Genomic DNA, 21,250 nt, shown 5'->3' with positions numbered 1-21,250 from the left:
TTTGAGCTTGAGATCATAGAGAACACTTTCTTTGAGGCAGCAAAGGCTTTCTTCTTCTTGGACACCCTAACCTTAGACCTGGTAATCATAGGATGCACATTAGAAGTGGTTGCTTGAAAAGAATTACTACTTGTATCAGCATGTGGAATGGTCAATGGAAGTTCCACAGGGATGGAAATACCATTGTCAACAACATTGTGACCATTGTCATTACTTCCTTCGTTTGTATTCCCTTCATCAACACCAGTGCCACCAATGCCAACACCATGTTCATCATTACCATTATTTGAACTGTCACTTGCCCCATCAATACCATTAACTGCACTAGCACTTACACCACCATTTCCATTAATACCAATTTATGCATTATCACTTGTACCACCACTGTCACTAATATTTTCACCATGATCATGAAGAGAAGCAGTAATTGTTGGAGACAGGTTAGCTCCTATTGGATAAGTATATAAAGGAGTGATGGAAGGAGAAAATGGCATAGTGAGAGGATTAACAGTGTTAGCCTTGATTGTAGCAAAAGGAAAGACATTCTCATTCAAGATTACATGCTTGGAAATGTACAATCTAGAGGTGGAAATGTGAAAACACAAATAACCCTTGTTGTCCAAGGTGTAACCAACAAATACACATTGAGATGATCTGAAGTGTAGCTTATAAGGTTGATAGGGTCTGAGATAAGGAAACCAGGCACAACCAAATACTTTTAAAGCTTGCAACTGAGGAGAAACACCAAATAACTTGCTATACGGAGAATCCCAGTTCAACACTTTGGTACACATCCTATTTATAAGAAAATTAGCCGTGGAGACAGCATGAAACCAGAATCTCAGTGGCATAGAGGCTGTGGACATCATAGTCAAGGCAGTGTCTACAAGATGCCTATGCTTCCGCTCAGCTAATCCATCCTGCTGAGGGGTGTGAGGACATGATTTATAATGAAGAATCCCATGTTCAGCCAAAAAATCTCCCATAGTTGTGTTCACAAATTCACCGCCACCATCACTTTGAAAGATTTTGATATGCTTATTAAAGAAGGTTGAAATATAAGCATGAAACTTTACAAAGATACCAAACACATCAGATTTATTGATTAAAGGATAAATCCATGTACATCTTGTACAATCATCAATAAAGATGACATAATATCTATATCTAGAGATAGAAGTACATGGACTTGGACCCCATACATCTGAATGTATTTTATGAAAAGCTTCTGAACTCCTAGTTTTTGAGAAAACAAATGGCAACCTACTTATCTTTCCTTCTAAACAAGACTGACAAACAGAAGGCTCATGATCTACTTGACAAGATTCATGGATTTTAGTTATCATATGAACAAGCACGTCATTGGCTGGATGACCAAGCCTCTTATGCCATAATGAAGAGCACACTTTTTTTCTAAGATAAACAACTACCCTTCCTTGTGAAGTAAACAACTTTGACTTTAGTGGCACTGTATGGAGTCCATCACTGCTAAGACCCTTGTATAAGATCCTCGCTAATTTGTCCTGAATTAGGAAGTAAAATGCATCAAAAAGCATTTGACACTTGTTTTCAAGACAAAATTGATAGACAGAAAGTAAATTTTGTGCTATTTTGGGAACATGCAGAATATTGGCTAACTTATAGGATGTGCCACAATAATTAAGAAAGGCAGTACCAACATTATCAACATATAAGCTAGCTCCATTACCCACAGTAATACCTTCTTTGGAAGTACAAGGCTTGGTTGAGTTCAAATTTGCAAGGTCATTGGTAATATGGTGAGTAGCTCCACTGTCTGCCAACCTAACATTGGGATCAGCAAATTGAAAAGAGGATGTTGCAGTGTAGGCTTGTGCTTGATTCTTCACATGTTGGAATTGGGGACAAGAGGCTGCTGCGTGTGTAGGATCATTGCACAATTGACATACCTGTAGAGGTGAGGTGACAGATGTGATTGGAGAGCCAAGAATGCCTTGACTAGGATTTGGGGGAACAATGTATTGTGGAGATGGTGGTGCTGAAAGAGGGAATCCAGATGGATTAAAGGACTGAGCAGGACTGTTGTAGCCTCCATTATAGCTGCCTGGGTGATATCCTCCACCACCATTTGAGGGACCAAGACTGTGAAAACCAGAACCATTGTATCCTCCTTGAAAGCCACCATTGTTATATCCTCCTTGAGCATTGTATCCTGTTGGAAAACCACCACTATTATATCTTCCTTGATGATAAAATCCAGCACCATTGTAGTTGGAATTGTGGTCTGGATAAGGATTGTAACCACCATTAAAGTGCCAAATATAGTGTAATTGAGAGAGTTGAGAATGTATAATAAGAAGAACAAGATAGGTTTTGCAGAGAATTCAAATCTGCCAATTGAGTTTCTTACTTAGTGAAGGGTTAGATATACAAGTATACAAGGTGATTATTAGTTACAAACAATGCACAAGACATGGAGGGAAACATGGAGAGTTTCCATCCCTAAAACAAGGAATATGAAAACAAGGAAAAGTAACAAGGTGGTAGACAAGCCATTTAGGGATGTCTATGTTTTGTCTTTGACTTTACTAACACTCCCCCTCAAGTTGGTGCAAAGATATCACGCATGCCCAACTTGTCCAGTGAGTCATGGAAAACTTTACTTGATACGGCCTTCGTCAAGATGTCAGCAAGTTGGTTTTCCGAGTTTACAAATGGAAACTTGATTATACCCCTTTCTAGTTTCTCTTTGATGAAGTGTCGGTCGACTTCCACATGTTTGGTACGGTCGTGTTGTACTGGGTTATGTGCTATCTCGATAGCTGATTTATTGTCGCAGTACAAGTTTGTAGCTTTCAATGGTTTAATTCCCAGATCCTTCAGTAATTTCCGTAACCAGAGCAATTCACAAACTCCTTGAGCCATTCCCCTAAATTCTGCTTCAGCACTTGATCTAGCCACAACTTTTTGCTTCTTACTTCTCCAAGTGACTAAGTTGCCCCCCACAAATGTAAAGTATCCAGAAGTAGAACGTCTATCTGTGATGAATCCTGCCCAATCCGCATCTGTGTATCCTTCTGGGTTCATATGTGTATGTTTGGAGAATATCAACCCTTTGGCAGGGGCAGCCTTCAAGTACCTCATGATCCGAGTTACTGCATTCATGTGTGCCTCACTTGGTTGATGCATAAACTGACTCACCATACTCACAGCATAAGCTATGTCGGGGCGTGTGTGTGATAGATAAATCAGTCGCCCAACCAATCTTTGATACCTTTCTTTGTCAGTGGGTGCTTGGTCTGGATACATCCCTAACTTGTGGTTCTGCTCAATAGGTGTGTCAGCTGGCTTACAATCAAGCATTCCAGTTTCTGTTAACAAGTCTAACACATATTTTCGTTGGGATAGAAATATGCCATGTGTTGATCTAGCAACTTCTATGCCAAGAAAATATTGTAACTCACCTAATTCCTTCATCTCAAATTTACTAGCAGGGAGCTTCTGCAGATTCTTCATTTCTTCATTGTCATTACCGGTAACCACCATATCATCAACATAGATGATAAGGGCCGTAAGTTTGTCACCACGACGCTTTAAGAATAAAGTGTGATCCGAGTGGCTCTGAGTGTACCCAAAGCGCTTCATAGAATCTGTGAATTTTCCAAACCAGGCTCGTGGTGACTGCTTTAGCCCGTATAATGATTTTCTCAGCTTGCACACGGTGTTGGGACCAAGTGCCATGGAGATCCCTGGTGGTGGTTCCATATACACTTCTTCTTGCAATTCCCCGTGAAGAAATGCATTCTTTACATCATACTGCAATAGTGGCCAATCAAGGTTTGCAGCCAATGACATGAGAACACGTACGGTATTGATCTTGGCAACAGGTGCAAATGTCTCTTGGTAGTCAATTCCATATGTTTGTGTATACCCTTTGGCCACTAATCGAGCTTTGTATCGATCTATGGATCCATCAGCTTTGTATTTAATGGTGTATATCCACCGACATCCAACTGGTTTCTTCCCTTGTGGCAACTGGACCATTTCCCATGTAGAATTCTTTTCCAGAGCTTCCATTTCAATCGCCATTGCTTCAGCCCATCTGGAATCTGTTATAGCATCCTGCCACTTATTTGGAACACATACAGTAGATAATTGATTGACAAATGATGCATATGACTTTGACAATCTATGAGTTGAAACATGGTTATTAATGGGATATTTAGATTTGGCAGTAAGGTCAGGACAATATTGAGGCTTGGGTTTTCCTCTAGTGGTCCTAGGTGGGAGAGTGTATGGTATAGCATTAGGTGCTTCGGGAATTACCTCAAGTGTTTCCTCATCACGAGACGACTGGTCCGATGGTTGAGAAGAAGGGGTTGTATTTTGTTGTTGATCGCAGCAACCATTTGAATTGTCTCCTCCGGGATCTTCACCAAATAAGAACGACAATTTTCCAATACCTTCATCGCTGTCCAAATTTTGAAGTTCACTGGTGCTTGGCGACCGGTCGCTGGATTCTGTGCGACCGGTCGTTTTGTCACGACGACCGGTCGCTTCTGGATTACGACCGGTCGTTTTGTCACAGAGTCGATCTTCATCATCGCTGGAGCAAGGCGACCGGTCGCGGTCAGTGCGACCGGTCGTTTCAGGAAAGCGACCGGTCGCTTCTGGGTTGCGACCGGTCGTTTTGTCACAGAGTCGATCTTCATCATCGCTGGAGCAATGCGACCGGTCGCTGTGGTCAGTGCGACCGGTCGTTTCAGGAAAGCGACCGGTCGCTTCTGTGTTGCGACCGGTCGTTTTGTCACAGACTTGTTTATTCTCTTCCTTTTCTTCCTTCTCTTCATTCCTTCTCTCCCCCTGAAGAGAAGGGGGCATAGCAGCTTTAAATTAGGATAAATCTTCATGAAATGTGGCATCCATAGTGACAAAGAGCTTACGAGTAGGAGGATGGTAACACTTGTATCCCTTTTGAGTTGATCCATACCCAACGAACACACATCGAATGGCACAAGGGTCCAGCTTACTTCTTTGATGAGATGGAACATGAGCATATACAACACAACCAAATATGCGAGGAGGCAGCTTGAGGACTGTAGGAAGAGAGACATGACGAGCCAAGGTGTTCAGTGGAGTTTCAAACTTCAAAACACTACTCGGCACTCGATTAATTACATATACTGCAGAAAGAAGGGCATGTCCCCATAAGTAGTGAGGGACCGATTTATCCAGCATGTAAGCACGAGTAACCTCAAGTAATTGTCGATTCTTTCGCTCTGCGACACCATTTTGTTGCGGAGTGAAAGATGTGGAGGTTTGATGAATGATGCCTTGGTCTCGAAAGAAATGTGCCAAGACATTGTTCACATATTCCCCACCATTATCAAACCGGAATACTTTGATGGAAGCTTGGAACTGTGTGGTAATCATAGCATGAAATTCACGGATTGCAGCGGAAACGTCACTTTTATGAGCTAGTAAATATACCCAAGTCATGCGAGTACAATCATCAATAAATGTAATAAACCATCTTTTGCCATTGGAAGAAACTTTAGCAGGACCCCAAACATCAGAGTGAACCAAATCAAAAGGGAATTCCGTTTTATTATCACTTAAGGGGAAAACAGTTCGATGGCTTTTGGCCAATACACAGGTTTCACACTGAAACTGAGAATGATCTAGGCCACGAAACAAAGACGGAAACAAACGTTGAAGATAGCCAAAGGATAGATGTCCTAGACGACGTGCCAAAGCCAAATCTGATGTTGATTGCGAGCTTGTGAGCTGGAACCTTGAGTATGAGCTGCCCTTGGTGGTGAAGAGACCGTCAAGGAATACAACCCCCCTCTTCGTTTACCATGCCCAATCGTCGCGTGAGTCGTGAGGTCCTGAAAAAGACAATGGGAAGGATAGAATGTGGCATAACAGTTATGTGAGTCAAGTAATTTTCCAACAGACAGCAAATTGCAATTGATGGAGGGAACAAGTAGTGTATGAGATAAAGATAAGGAAGGGGAAAGTGATATAGTTCCTTCACCAGCAACATTAGAGGGGACTCCATTGGCACTAGTGATGTAAGGATGACGAGACTTAGAAGATATTGTGGAAAACATAGTAGAGTCAAAAGTCATATGATCAGTGGCACCTGTGTCAATTATCCATGTAGTGGGTTGTGTACCTGATTCGGAGTCGGAGAGTAGGGTGGAAGATGGAGAGGCATCGGTAGTTATAACACATGCTGCCTTGGGTGTTTTGTTGCGGGATTTGAAAGCATCCCACCACTCAGGATAACCATGAAGCTTGAAGCACTTCTCAACAAGATGATCACCACCACAATGAGTGCACTTCTCAGTTCCCTTTGCATTGTCAGTTTTGGGACCCCGGGGGGGAAGTCCGGAGGACGTACGGTGTGGTGGCCGATATGGCTTGACCGCCATTGCACTCCCACCGCCAAGCATGGAAGATTGGCGATTATCTTCTTCTACCACTAGTGCATAAGCTTCAATGACTGCTGGAAGCGGATTCATGGCAAGAATCCGACTACGAACGGAATCAAAGTTGGGATCGAGTCCTCCCAAAAAATCGTACACACGTTCCACCTCAAGTGCTTGTTGGTGAAGAGCCACATCATCGGGATTGGTATGTTTGCAGGGACGGAGGCTGTCAATTTCCTGCCATATTATGTGTAATTTTTCGTAGAATACATTCACAGGTTCACCACTTTGAGAGGTGGTGACTGACTGACGACGGAGTTGGTACAACTTGGAGCTATTCTGTGTGACAGTATATGTCTTCCGAGCTGCGTCCCACACCGCATAAGCCGTTGAGCAGTGATCAAATAAGGCACGTACATTTTTGGTCATGGAGTTGAGGAGCCATGACTGCACCAAACAGTTGTCTTCATCCCAAGCTTCATAGCTAGGATCATCAATGGCAGGGGCAATCTTTTTACCATTAATGAAACCAGCCATACGACGAGCAGTGATGGCCAAGCGAACACTACGAGACCATGCAGGATAGTTGGACCCATCCAACTTATCAGGAGTAATTGGAGAGTAGTCATGAGAGGACCGGGGTGGTGGTGGTGTTGTGGAGTCGATCTTGGTGGAGTCGATTTTAGAGGAGTCGTCCGTGGAGTCGTTGATGGAGTCGTTGGTGTCACCCATGAGGTAAGTATATAAAAGGATGTAGAGGAAGAAATAGCTTAAAACTTCAGCAAACAAGAGCACAAAAAGGGCTTGTGATCAAGACCAATTTTGAGGCAAGGCAAAGTATGAGGTAGGAATAATATAACAGCAAATTATGGGCAAGGATAGGTAGAGATTTAGGCAAGAACAAGGTTATGCAGAGGCAACCAAAATCGATTGCTCTGATACCATGCCAAATATAGTGTAATTGAGAGAGTTGAGAATGTATAATAAGAAGAACAAGATAGGTTTTGCAGAGAATTCAAATCTGCCAATTGAGTTTCTTACTTAGTGAAGGGTTAGATATACAAGTATACAAGGTGATTATTAGTTACAAACAATGCACAAGACATGGAGGGAAACATGGAGAGTTTCCATCCCTAAAACAAGGAATATGAAAACAAGGAAAAGTAACAAGGTGGTAGACAAGCCATTTAGGGATGTCTATGTTTTGTCTTTGACTTTACTAACATAAAGTTGCCTAGATTCTTAAACTGTCCTCCATGGAATCTATTATTATACCTTCCACCATTGTAGTTTCTGTTCTGACCACCTCTATAGTTTCTATTGCCACCATTGTAATGCCCCGTATTATTCCAATTGGAAGAACCATTATTCCAGTTGGAAGAGCCATTATAGCCGCCTGGATTGTTATGCTAGTGTCCTCCATCAGGAGAAGAGTTGAGAAACTATTGGTTCGACTGATGCATAGGAACTTCAGTGGATTTAGCCATCATAGTAGTAAGTAAAGGATGATGAGAGCTGTGATGTCTTGTTCTTCAGCCAACAATAGAGTCCTCAACTCAGCAAGAGTAACAGAAACAGGTCTAGCTCGAATGTGGGACTTAAAATGATTATACTCAACAGGTAAACCATTCAAAGTAATGAGTAATATTTCCTTGTCAGAAACTTGTATTTTAGCACTGCTGAGTCTTTGTCTTGCAGTTTTGATCTTAGAAAGATAGGTCTCAATATCATCCACACCCTTCTAAATTGTTTGAAGGTTTGTCTTTAGTTGCATTACATTTGCCTTTGAGATAGAATCATATTGGTCGTGTAAGATGTCCCAAGCATCCTTAGAATTAGTACAAGTCATTATCTCAATGTATGCATCCTCTGAGATTGTAGCAATAAGCATATTCAAAATGGCCATATCAATGTCAACCCAAGTCTGATATGAAGCTTCTGTTCGAGTAAGGCAAGGCATAGAACCATCAATATACCCTAGTAAATGATTTCCTTTCAACAAATGTTAGATTTTCGAGCTCCAAATGACATAATTGGTTTCATCCAATTTGAGCGACATGAAATCACAAAATCTACGAAGCAATTCCATCACATTAATTTCTGGAGCCATAGGTAAGGTTTCACCAACAATCACACTAGTCTTGACACAATGTCGATACAGAGAGAGAACAATCTCAAAGTAATGCAAAAATTAGGATTTCAAAGTGTGCCCCAGAAACTTCAAGAATCAAGCTGTCACATAAATTAATGAACCGAGCGATCGTAGAAAATAAGAGTCTCAAAGAAAAGAACTTAGCTGGCGAAGCGAAGAGAGAATCGGAGATAATGAATCAAAGATTCTTAATTCGGCCCATTTGACGAAGCAGCGGAGGAGGGAGCGAACGAGAGCTGAAAGAAGAAGAACATGTCAACCTCATGGCTCTAATGCCATGTTAGAATCCATGAGAGAGCATTGCAGAGCTAAGAAAGCTAGAATTTGAGAGTGAGAGAAATGAGAGAAGAAAGTGTTAATGTATGCATTTTGAGTATTTCTTTTGGCTTCCCTTGACAATTTTGCAATAGGACAATCATTGTATTTTCTCAAGCTCTAGTCTACATTAAGAATTACATCTCTAGGTGTGCTTAATTGGCTACATTATGATGGACAACAATGGGTTTGCCAAAAGGTAATTTTTGCATTTGCATTACATTGCATTTTCTAACTTCTAGAAATTATGACTAGTCATCCTTCCTTCGTATGACTAGTCAACCTCTGCCTTAGGAGGATTTCCAGCTCACTATTCCAGCTGGATCCTACCCATAGGTTTTTGTCCTATTCTGCAAAATTCTCAGCTGCCATTGTACGATTCTAACCTAGGAATTTTGGTGTAAAAGGAAACCAATTCTTCATTTGGCAGCTGTCACTTTTGTATGCAAGTTTTGGAAAGTTTCCTTGGAAACTATCGCTTCTTCCTCAAGAGCCACCTTCATATTTTTCATCTTTGAGTTTTCCAAATTGTTTCTTTTTGAAAACTGCATTTGAAAAATGAAAATCTGCATCTAGCTAATTAAAACACTCTCTCATTTATATCTAGGTCAGATTCAAGATTGATTTCTTCAAGAGTATGGTTTCTTGAAGAAATTGGTCATTCTCCTTTGAGTCCAAATTTTGGTTTCAGTCCGAGTTAGAGCTTGCAAGCTAGTGTCATGGGATGAAAGAGCTGGAGAAGGAGCTGTCATTGCCATGAAGAACTTAGCTTGAAGCTTTGCTAAGTTGGAGAAGAAGATTGCACAAAGGAGGTATAGCTCATCCTCCTAAATAGATCTAGGTTTTTCTTGAGCTTGCTTGTGTTCCTTTGTAAGAATCTTTTTCTACTTAGTGGATTGCCTGGTCGGTTGATGACCCCCAGTTTTTCCCAATGGTGGGTTTCTGGGTGAACAAATTTCTGGTTTGCATATCTGAATGTTCTAGGTTTGTGTTCTTGACAGTTGACTAGTCATCACATGTATTTCTGGGTTCGTGTTCTTGCAGTTGACTAGTCATCTTTTTCTGCTGTTTGATGCTTACTTGATTATGATGCTTTCACATACTTTCACCATAGTTGTTGCTAGCACAGGGGATGCCTAGATTGACGGGTCCTTCTGAGTGCCTAGGTTGTCACTAGTAATTCTCTAGGCTTGCAGGTACATATTGATATGCTCTGTGTATGTTCTTGGTTGTGATTATTCATGTCTGACAGTTGACTAGTCATAAGAGTATTGGTCAAGGTCTAAAGTGTGAAGTTTGTTGTGTTTTTGTTTGAGTGTCATTTAATTTACCCCTCGTCACCTAAGTGCCAATTTCAGAAAGATCAGAGAGAGATGAAGTAGAATTAGATTCTATTCGTAATGAATGTGATTACAAGAGGGAGTGCTATTTATAGCAACTCAATGACAGCTAACTAACAATAAAACAATAATTAACCCCAAACTATTGTTGACGAGGCAGGTCAGCTATTAAGAGAAAGTTATAAGGGAAAGCAGGTGTGGACTTTCATTTTCTGATTATGCAGAAATCAAATTGAGGAGACGCTAGGTGTTTAATGAAACTTTCCTAATTCTAATAATACCCTCATCTAATTTCACGCTCTTGACTTCTGCTAGCTCACGCTTCAGTTTTGCTCTTCAAGTATTCACGCCCTCTGCTCCCTTCCCATCGCTCTTCTCTTCCATTCATTCTTCTCTTCTTTTTTTTTTTGGATCAATCGAAGCAAAGCCACAAGATACTCAAGTAAGAGACACATTAGATTTATTTATTCTCAATTTCACTATTCTCATTCGCTTTAATTTATAAGGTTTTAATTGTTGCTTTGTGATGAATTTTGTGGTGAAGTTTTGTTTGTATTGTTAAGCCAAAAGAGAAATTCATCTTTGTTTTGTTATTCAACTTATATTTGGATTCTCTATTATTATTTCCCCATTTTCATTGGTTATCAAGAACAACAGTTTCTGCAACTCCAAGAAAAGGGTAGGTGTTTACTCGCATGGTTAACTCGCATGGTATGTGTTTGATAAATGCATTTGGTTTTGTTCTACGAATTCAAATGACATGGTGGCGTTTTTTGTTCTTCACTCTTTTGCAGAGAATACTTTGAAGAGAAAACAGAGAGATGTTGCAACAAGTCTCATATTTGTTTCTTTGGTCGTTCATTTTATGAAATGATGGGTTTTGTTATTCTTTCATCGCGAATTTTTAAAGTGTTATGTATTTTTTTATTACGTTATTTCTTTATTGAGTTTGTTGTTTGGTTCTCAGGTTATTTCTTTACTGAGTTTGTTGTCGGAAGTTAGTTGTTTTTATTTTTTTTCCAATTTGTTTATGTTTGCTGCAATGCATTTTTGTAAGAATAAAAAATAGTTTCATCCAAATACATTACTGCATTCAAGGAAATGCCCAGACATTTTGTACATGTGTATTGTTGGCTCTTCATATATAATTGAGATTTAAACTTGCCATAACTTATAGATTGTCTTAAACTGATGACAAAGACTACTATTGCTATATTTCTACTATTATTATAAACATATATGTATATGCTATATATTGTGGATATTGCAACCCCTGCTGACTTGGTTATGTGGAGCAGTTGGTAGGTGAGAACATCTCTTTTGGCCATGACTGTGTGAAAATACCTATAGGATGACTAAAAAATGCCTAGAGGGGGGTGAATAGGCCAATTTAATATTATAATCAATAAACAGAAAATAAACTTTGGTAGCATGATTGATATGGCTTATCACTCATGAAACGTGCTGAACATAAAATAGAGAAACACGTAGAGAATTATTTTACGTGGTAAAACCCCAACTCTGGGGAAAATCCACGGGACTCCTCAGTCCAACACAAATCCACTATAGAACGATGATTACAAGAAGTACTCACACACTTATCCTAAACACATTCTAGATAATGTTTACCGACTTCTTCGTAACTCAACTTCTGTCACGGGATGATCTTCGACACTCCTTATGTTGAACGCAATACTAGTCACGATTGCTTCAAGCTCACCGGAGGATAAACGCCACAACGATTTTGGTGCACTCAACCATATGAGTCACCGACATGCATATGTATGCAATTATGAATGATGAAAGGATTGAATAAGTCACCAAGCACAAAGGAGCACTTGATGATTTATTGGAGAAAATAAACACAGCAGCTGCTTCACAAACAGATTCAATATGCTCTAAAAATTAAAACATGAAAAGCCACTGATGAAAGAAAACAACAAAGGTTTTATACCATGCAGGTTTCTCTCACTGGAGAGAAACCCACGTGACCACACTCCCTTTGCAACAAAGATACCCAAAGCCAATTCAACTAGGACACTTAAACATCATGCAAAAAGGTCTCTTCTTTCAGACGTCTATTTAAACAACAACCAACTATTTATTCGATTATCAATATGAATTCTAATTCCATTTACATGCTATGTGATAACACCAACTAATGCAAGATGTGAGGAAACCTAATGACTTTCCACTACGGCCAATCTTCTAAAACAATATCTACCTAAATAATTTAATTAGACAAATCAAGTAGAAAATAATATCAAGAGATAAAAACTAATCCTATTAAAAATAGGATTAACATAAAAATGCTTGTGTGAAAATAATTCCAACTAGGAGTCCTATAATGAATGCATGATTATGTCATGATTTACCTATTGTCAAGTTTCTCATATGGTCAAGTCATACCTCGGAAGTATGTGGTTGAAAGAGTTGAGCCAAAACGTCCAGTAACAATTCTTCACAAACTAATTTTCAACCTATGCTAGAGTCTAGGAAATGACAATACACTTTTCATACTAACACTGTGATATGAAACCCAAGCCAGGAAGGTGAACGGGGTGAAAGGGTTCTAAGATAAGGCCTCTTTGGAGGAATTGAATTAAGGATGAATTAAATTGAGGAGAATTAGATTCCGGATTCCTATTCAAGTTGTTTACTAAACCATATGGAATTGGGGTAAGAGTGGTGCTAATTACTAAAATATCCTCATTGTTGGGTCAAAGTAAATGGCAATTTTGAAAATTTTAAAATTGTGTCAGGATATAATGGGCAAAAAAGATGAATACCTAATAGGTTAGTTCTCCAGGAATTAGAATACCACCTCCCATCCAATAATTGAATTCCTCCAAAATCATGAATTCAATTCCTAATTTTGCGTGGGCCCCACATACTTTTTAATTCCTTGATGTGAAGTAAACACATGAATCCTCCATAGGTGGAATTCAATTCCTTATGAGAATTCTAATTCCTGATTAGTAAACACACCATAAGAGAAGACGATGGTGACTTTGAACCTCTACTTTTCTCCAGTTTTACTTTTCTCCAGTTTTCATTGTTTTTATTTGGTTTTTTTGATGCTGATGAATTTAGGCCTCAGAGGAACGAAGGAAAATGGAGAAAGATGGAGAACAAGCACGATGGCTCCTTGCCAGTGAGGAGGTCCGCACGTATTCTAATTACGCTTCGATTTTTTTCCTTCCACAGCAAAGAGAGTTTTTGCTTCAACATGCTTTGGTTATGCCATATTGGTGTTGGTAAGCAATTTCAAATACTATTCTTCATATTGGTATTGGTTTAGTACAATTCGCCTTGGAATGGAGGCACCATTTATTTTATGTAATTGTATTGTTCTTGAGAATTAGAGGACGCTTATGCTCTATAGGTGGAGGATGCATTTATTAGATTTATATGTCAATTTAGTTTTGCTAGTTTAGATGGGATAAGTTTTCTTCATGAGTAATCCATCTTCTACAATTTAAATCTGAAGTGCCCAAGCACCCCAAGGCTCAAGGCCCATTCTTTTGATAATTAAATATTATATATATAACATATAATGCCCAAATCGAATTTGAAGCCCAATTGGCTTCTACTACGCCCAACTTCCAATTATCAAGTGTGGGATTACCACACTAATAAAGACTTCAATTTTTCTTCATTCTACCAATGTGGGACAAAAGTCCGTGAACTTCATTCAAACTTCCAATAGTTCCTTAAACATATGCTTTAAATATAAGGAGTTATCTAGTCCAATCCAATACTAGTCATCAAACGAGACCTAACTGCTTAGTTTAAGCCTCAACTAATTAAATATATAGTTCGGTTGGACATTTTTTTTTTCCACCATTCAAATTTTCTTGTCAACTTCTTGAATCAAATTGAAAGATTATTACGTTTTATAAATTATTCTTAGTATTACTTAATGAGTAAAGCCACAACAATCCTTTAAACTAGTCTATTATTTTTATGAAACAATCTTATTTTCCTTCATATAGAACCAACTTCATCTCAAGAAAGGCCAAATGATGCACGAATCAGATTATCTTTGAAGTAAGGAAAAAAACATGTAAAAAAAAACATATAGCCGCGCGGCTGTACTGTTTTTAACTTTTATTTTTAAGTAAAGCCGGCCGGCTAGAGTCCGGTTTACCTGTTACCAAAGTTCTTGTGCCCCCCTGTTTCCCTGCTAGTTCCGTGACATGTGGCAAGCCACTTAACACCACTTAACTATGTTAACTCTTTTTGCTTCTTTTTATTGTTTTGTTTTTTGCTTTTTCTCCCTGTTCTGCCCCTTTCTCTCTGGTTTCCCTCTCCCCCTCTCTCCTTCGTCTCCCCTCCTCTCCTTCCTTTTTTGTTCTCTTTTACAAGGTAAATTATGCATCTGGTGGCGTAGGTAGGAATTCTCAATGACACTGGACTCTATTTTGTAAGGACATTTCTTTCAAAATATTAATTTTCTTTTGTTTATCAGATTATGACCCTGGAGTTTTGCAAAATATTGAGTTTTTTTTTTTGGTTCTACCACTGATTCAGAGATTGTCCTTTGATGATCAAATACAAAATTTCAACAAGACAAAGGAAGCCATCAAGGCTAAGATTGGGGGAGAGGCTGCAGCCAAGGTTTGCAGTGAAGCCGTCTACTTGATTGGAATTGGTACTCTGTTAATGCACAAATGACCCAAATGAAATATCTTTTGCATGAAAACAACTCATTTTCTTCAGGGGATATTGTAACATTTCCTCAATTTCTTTACTGTTTTCTATTCATTTTTCAGGCAGCAATGATTATGTCAACAATTACTTGCAACCCTTTTTAGCTGATGGTCAGCAGTACACTTACGATGAATTTGTGGAACTATTAATCACCACATTAGAGGGGCAATTTACGGTTAGTAATATTTCTCTTCTTTCTGAGTTTCTGGTTTATGTTTACAACATTCCACATTTTGGAGAACCATAAAACTTATGTTTATTATCCTAATTGTTTGTGTTAAGAGGCTCTACCAACTCAATGCTCGAAAGATGGTCTTCCATGGCCTGGAAAAGAGATACAAAAAAGGAAGGAGAGGAGGGGAGACGAAGGAGAGAGGGGGAGAGGGAAACCAGAGAGAAAGGGGCAGAACAGGGAGAAAAAGCAACAACAAAAAATAGTAAAAAGAAGCAAAAAGAGTTAACATAGAGTTAACAGAGTTAAGTGGTGTTAAGTGGCTTGCCACATGTCACAAAACTAGCAGGTAAACAAGGGGGCACAGGAACTTTGGTAACAGGTAAACCGGACTCGGCCGGCTATGCGTTTCAAATATATTCGAATATTTAAATAGTGTAGCCGAGCGGCTATACTAATTTTTAATTTTTATTTTTACATACGGCCGCGCGGCTATACGATTGTTTTATTTTTATTTTAAAGTATAGTATAGCCGATCGGCGATACTATTTTCATTTTTATTTTTAAGTGTAGCGCCCTATGCGTTTTCAATATATTCGACATTTAATAGTATAGCCCGGCGACTATACTAATTTACTAATTTTATTTATTTATTTTTAATTTTAAGTATAGCCGGGCGGCTATACTATTGTTTTATTTTTAAAAATAGTATAGCCGCGAGACTAGAATATTTTTATTTTTTAGTTTTAAGAGTAGCGGCACGGCTATGCGTTTTAAATATATTCGAACATTTAAATAGTATAGCCGCGCGGCGATACAATTTTTTTATTTTTAAGTATAGTATAGTTGCGCGACATACTATATATATATATATATACACACACATATTCACATCACCATCACAAGATATCTTAACTCATATAAATCTTTTGCCCAATTACTTCATCATAGAGTGAATAACAATTCCTCAACACATATAATCCATATTCAAATTAATTATAAGCCTCATTAACTGTAATACCCATTTCCAAACCTAAGTAAACCATTTTGATTTTATTAATATTCAAAACACTACTAAAAAACTTAGGAATAAACACTCTCTGAAAATCCCCTAAGACAAGATAATAAAATCCAAAACACCGTATCTTACACAAGTCACATAATCCTTTATAAATAATATTAATGGCACTAATAATAATAGTAATAATAATAATAATAATAATAATGATAATAATATTAATAATAACAAAATATAAACGAGAAGTCTCGTGTCACAGGAAACAGGCCGAGACCGAACCAATAGCCCGTTTTTATAACCTCCTATATATATATATTATCAAGATAATATTCCCTTCCTTAATCCAATTTTTCCAAATATTTATTCCTAGTATAGAAAATAAACTCTCAAGTCTATATTCCATAAACCCCCAAAATAATTCAAATAGTAATCAAAACTTGTTTACACTTATCTTCCATAAAATACTATATTCCATAATTAAAACAATAGACTTTCGTAAATAACCCAATATCACCCAAACCGTATACTTTAATAATAATCATAATAATATTAATTAATGATAAATAATAACCTTTAGAGATCCCATATCCTCATTCACCATATTAAATAAATTTTCAATCCCAAAACTCATTATGCAAGAAATTCCATATTAGAAAAATGAAGTACACTTAAAAACATACATCCATTTATTTACTAATAGTCATAGCCGAGACCCAAGACTCGTTTTCATAACCCATCGATCAAATATCTCATACTCAACCATTCCACAACTTCAATTATCAAACTAATAATCCAAGAATTCATACGATATTATAAACCATCTCAAAATCCCAACATAGTCAACATAACTCAAATAACGGTCAAGATGCGTTGATAAGGTCGTTCTAGTACTCCTCGTGAAACTACCTCGGAAGACTCACGGTCAACCGAGAGGTCAAGTTGCCCAAACTTGGTCAACTAGGCCCGTTGGGTCCATGACCTCCGATTTCCGATTAGAAAGTTCCTACGGGTTCAATAAGGTCTACTATTCTAGTCCTGTAAGTTTGGTTCGAATCGAACGGTTGGATTGCTCGAGATCGGACGGTTAACATTTAACGCAACTTTAAGTCATTGAATCGGAGTATCCGGGACTCCAATTCACGATTCGTGAATTCCTACACGATCCTAGAGATGCCTAGATCAACATATTTTAAATTGGAGTCGATCCAACAATCTGAACATATCAAACCCCGATAACGCCTAATGTGCAATATCCGATCGACGATCAAACGATAACCAAATTCAAATATGAGCATATCGGGACAATATGGGGATCATTTTAGGACCCATAGGTCAGCCACTAAATGGCCCACGTGCCGGCAGGGCGTGGGTGTCCAAAGCGATTCCGGCAATTGGAAAATGACCGGAGGTGGCCGGAAATGCGAGCTGAAACTGGCCAAATCTTTAATCGCTAAAATTTGTTTCAAAACACATAAATTAATACTAAACAACCCAACCAACAACTAGAACACTTTGAGAGGATGAGAAAGCATACATAGATCGAAGAAATTGGTGGTCGGAATCACAGGAACGAACGTTGTAAACTTTACGTAAAAATCGGACCGTTTTCTGCTTTTTCCAACGACTAGAGACAGCGGTGGCGGCAGCAGAGGGGTGAGGCAGGAAGAGGAAGTCGAACTTGACGTTTTGGTACTGGTACCGGTCCCGCCGAATTTGGTGGCAGGACATGACCATGGTGGCCCAAAAACCAGGCGGGTGAATAGTAACAAAGGGGCTATTTCTTGCGAAGGGAGTGGGAGGAAGAAGGAGATAAAGAAAACAAAATTTAAAAATTTGAAAATTTCCTTTGCGTCCTTTTCGTTTTCAGACCTTTCCTCCTTCGTTACAACTCGGAATTGGGCGTGCCACATGTCTACAAACTCGTATCAACGAGCTCTATGCAATGGTGCCACTCATTTCCCCAAAATCATTCCGAATCCAAAAAGTGACCAAAGTGACCCTACATCCCGAGAGAAAAATTGTAATTTCACAATTACATAATTTGAACAAAACAATTAAATTAGGCCAGGGGTGTTACAAGGGACCCAATTGCAACTCGAGGTAAAGTTCAAGGACGTCTACAGTTAAAAACCCTTTATTTTTAGATAAATTTTAGTTTAGTATCATAAACCTTTACTCATATTTTCAATATTAAAAACTAAGTATTCAATTCTTTTGAAATTTTAGTAATGTGGTTCTTCTGGTAGACGGTTGAAAAATCCGTTAAATAATAATATGGCACAACACACTTGTATCCTTAATTACAATAAAATATTTATAAAGATTTTATAAAATAATAATAATAATAAATTAAGAAATATGAAAAATAAAAACCTCTACAATTTTAGGATACCTTGGCATAAAATATTGAGGTGTGCAATGCAATGCAATAGTTCTAGATCATGGCATTTTTTTCAGATGTTTTCTTTTTGGGTCCAAATTTTCTGATTTTGCTTGGGTACAACTATCACATGCAATAAGATTAAGCCCATTCTTAGGCTTAGTTTGGTATTGCTTAACTTAAAAAATAAGCAGCTTTAAAAAAAAGTTTTGGAGATTTGGGTGTTTGGTAAAACAAAAATAAGCTGCTTATTTAATAAGTTGCTGTCATTCAAAGCTGAAAAACAGAAGCAGGTGGGGAGCTGCTTCTGAAAACTGCTGCGAGGAGAAGCATGCGGAGGTTTAAATGAAAATTTCAAATTGCCCATATTGCCCTTATTTGTTTCACACAATTACATGTTATATCCTCATCATCCCGAGTTCGAACCTCCCAAGTGTCGTTCCTTTTTTATTTTCTGGATTGCTCGCCTCATCCTCTCCTCTCTCTGCAACTTGCTCCCCTTCCTCAATCCGTCAAAGCTACCATCTCAACCCAAAACCTCACCAACCCACCTCCCTATTTTACAGACCCAGAATATCATCCTCTCTCTGCAACTTTTTCCCTTCCTCAATCCCTCAAAGCTACCAACTCAACCCAATACCCCACCAACCCAGCTTCCTATTTTACAGACCCAGAATATCATCCTCTCTCTGCAACTTTTTCCCTTCCTCAATCCCTCAAAGCTACCAACTCAACCCAAAACCCCACCAACCCAGCTTCCTATTTTACAAACCTAGAAGATCTCCTTCAGCACCCAGATTACCAACCAATTATCTTTACGGCAACAAAAAATTCAACACCCAGATTACCAACCAATTATCTCAATCAGCAAAAGAAAATCAAATCCCCAAGAGGTGGGCATGTAGAAGAAAAGACGAAGAAATTTATAAAATTAAAAAAAAAGAGGGCGGGGGTTGCTGGGAAGGTAGAAGTAAAGAGGAAGAAATAAAAAAAAAACATGGGAAGGGAAGAAGTCTTGGAAGGAAGAAGAAAAGAGAAAGGAGGAGAAGAGGAAAGGTAAAAAGGTTGAGAGATGGGGGGCCTGGGAAGGAAGAGGAAAAGAGGAAGAAAAGAAAAAAACTGGGACGGGTGTCTTTATAACAAGAATTTGTATGAAATCACAACAAAAACAAGTTTTGTCTTGAAGATTTTGGATGAGGAAGATGACGAAAGAAAAAAACAGAGGAAGAAGAAAGGAGGAAGGAGAGAAGAGGGAGAGGAAAAAAAAAATTGGGGCCCCTGAAGGAAGAAGAAAAGAGAAAGCAGACGAGGGAGAAAGAAAAAAAAAGGGAATGGGGCCTGGAAAGGAAGAAGAAAGGAGGAAACAAAAGGGAGAAAAAAGTATACATTTTTTATTTCTTATGATAATTTTAGGTTTTTAAAAAAAATTCATCATGGTGCCCTTTATTGTCATTATACACTCTCACAGCACTTCTATAAAAAAGTTTACCAAACATTATAAGACTGCTTTTTATACTCACAGCACTTTTACAAATATAGATTACCAAACACTTTGCTGCTTCACTTCACAGCTGTTTATTTTCACAGCACAGCAGAAGCAGTTTTTTTAAAAAGCACAGCAATACCAAACTAAGCCTTAAACTCATACTTAGAAGCCCAAATTTAGTGTATTTTGTATCATGTCACATTGACATGCATGAAGTTACTTATGCTGCTAGTGTTTTTTTTTTCTTCTTAAATGTCTCAAATGTAAGGGTAAACTGTTTTTAACTACTTGAGCTACTACAGCTGTGGTTCAAAACCCCCAAGTGCATCCAATGAATATTTGTATAAACCCCTTCTCCCCCAAATCTTTTGTACTGAAAAACTTACTTCAGCTACAACTTCATTGTGCTTTTTCTTTTCCTTTTCTTTTGAATTACATTTGGTGATCAATTAGCTTAATTTTGGAGTTGGTCCCCATTGAGAGGTTAAGAATCACTGCAGTGCTGGTGCAGAGCTACAAGACAGGAGAAGTTTCCTTCAATGAATGGGTGGAGTGCAAGGAAGGTGTACTGTGTCTGTTTTCCCTGCTTCAGCGGAAAGAAGCAGCTCCATCTCCACACAACACAACAAGGTCATGGCGACTTCCGTGGTTTCCCTGAAACAGTGTCCAACAATATCAACGAAAAGCTAGCGTAGAAGTGTTTGAAAAATTCTGAAATACGATATATTACTGCAATGATTTGGTGCAACGATTCTGAAGAATGTTTTTAAAATCGTGTGTTGGCTGAAAATTATATATATGTAGATGCTGGTAAAATGACTCTGCTACATATATATATTATTCGTATCTTCTTCTTATCCGCATGGGGACTTGTTTTTGATACCTTTGTCTTTGTGTTTTGTGTTCGTGATGGGAAAGTTGATATATACAATAGGGGCCAATAGCCATAGACAATTCCAATCCAATACCTCAATGGGATAGGAGAGTACTCTTGAGTGTCTGTGCTTTTGCTTTTTCGTAGTGGTGTCGTTGAGTTGAGAAGCACTAGTGAGTCCATTATCATTGTGGTGGACCAATTAACACTCGACAATGTCGTAGAAAGTTAAAGTTAAAGTGACCAATTTTGTTTCCCGAAATTATTTATTTTAAATCATGGTGATCAAAAATTATTTTTGACCTAGTGACCAAAGTTTCTGGAAATAAAATGCCAAAGTTTCGAGGAATACTACGGTAAATAAGCCTTAAGTCAATTAATGTC

The 21,250-nt window shown here is 38.4% G+C and overlaps 1 protein-coding gene and 1 long non-coding RNA gene across 2 annotated transcripts; one reads left to right on the top strand and one right to left on the bottom strand.

The window, feature by feature from the left end:
- Positions 1 to 5,716: 5,716 nt before the first annotated feature.
- Positions 5,717 to 7,636, bottom strand: LOC148291111 (uncharacterized). Its single transcript, XM_088245117.1, has 2 exons — positions 6,161 to 7,636; positions 5,717 to 5,870 (listed from the first exon to the last, which is right to left on the bottom strand). The coding sequence occupies exons 1-2, from the start codon at positions 7,146 to 7,148 to the stop codon at positions 5,836 to 5,838; spliced, it is 1,023 nt and encodes a 340-aa protein (XP_088101243.1). The 5' UTR covers positions 7,149 to 7,636; the 3' UTR covers positions 5,717 to 5,835.
- Positions 7,637 to 14,618: 6,982 nt separating this feature from the next.
- On the top strand, positions 14,619 to 15,262 carry LOC110749784 (uncharacterized). The gene is made up of 4 exons (XR_015826160.1): positions 14,619 to 14,649; positions 14,757 to 14,877; positions 14,999 to 15,111; positions 15,219 to 15,262. It is a non-coding gene; the product is annotated as an uncharacterized LOC110749784 (long non-coding RNA).
- Positions 15,263 to 21,250: the final 5,988 nt, after the last annotated feature.

The sequence above is a fragment of the Prunus avium genome, chromosome 8, assembly GCF_965620075.1.
Source record: "Prunus avium chromosome 8, drPruAviu1.hap1.1, whole genome shotgun sequence".
NCBI classification, from domain to species: domain Eukaryota; kingdom Viridiplantae; phylum Streptophyta; class Magnoliopsida; order Rosales; family Rosaceae; genus Prunus; species Prunus avium.
Note: the sequence above shows the minus strand (reverse complement) of the source record. Positions and strands in the feature narration are given on the sequence as shown.

What these genes read in the sequence shown, in the direction of transcription:
- LOC148291111 (XM_088245117.1), bottom strand. Translation starts at nt 7,148, where the DNA reads ATGGGTGACACCAACGACTCCATCAACGACTCCACGGACGACTCCTCT. An exon ending in ACTCTCCGACTCCGAATCAG is followed by an intron (nt 5,871 to 6,160) that starts GTACACAACCCA and finishes TGTCTTTTTCAG; the next exon opens with GACCTCACGACTCACGCGAC.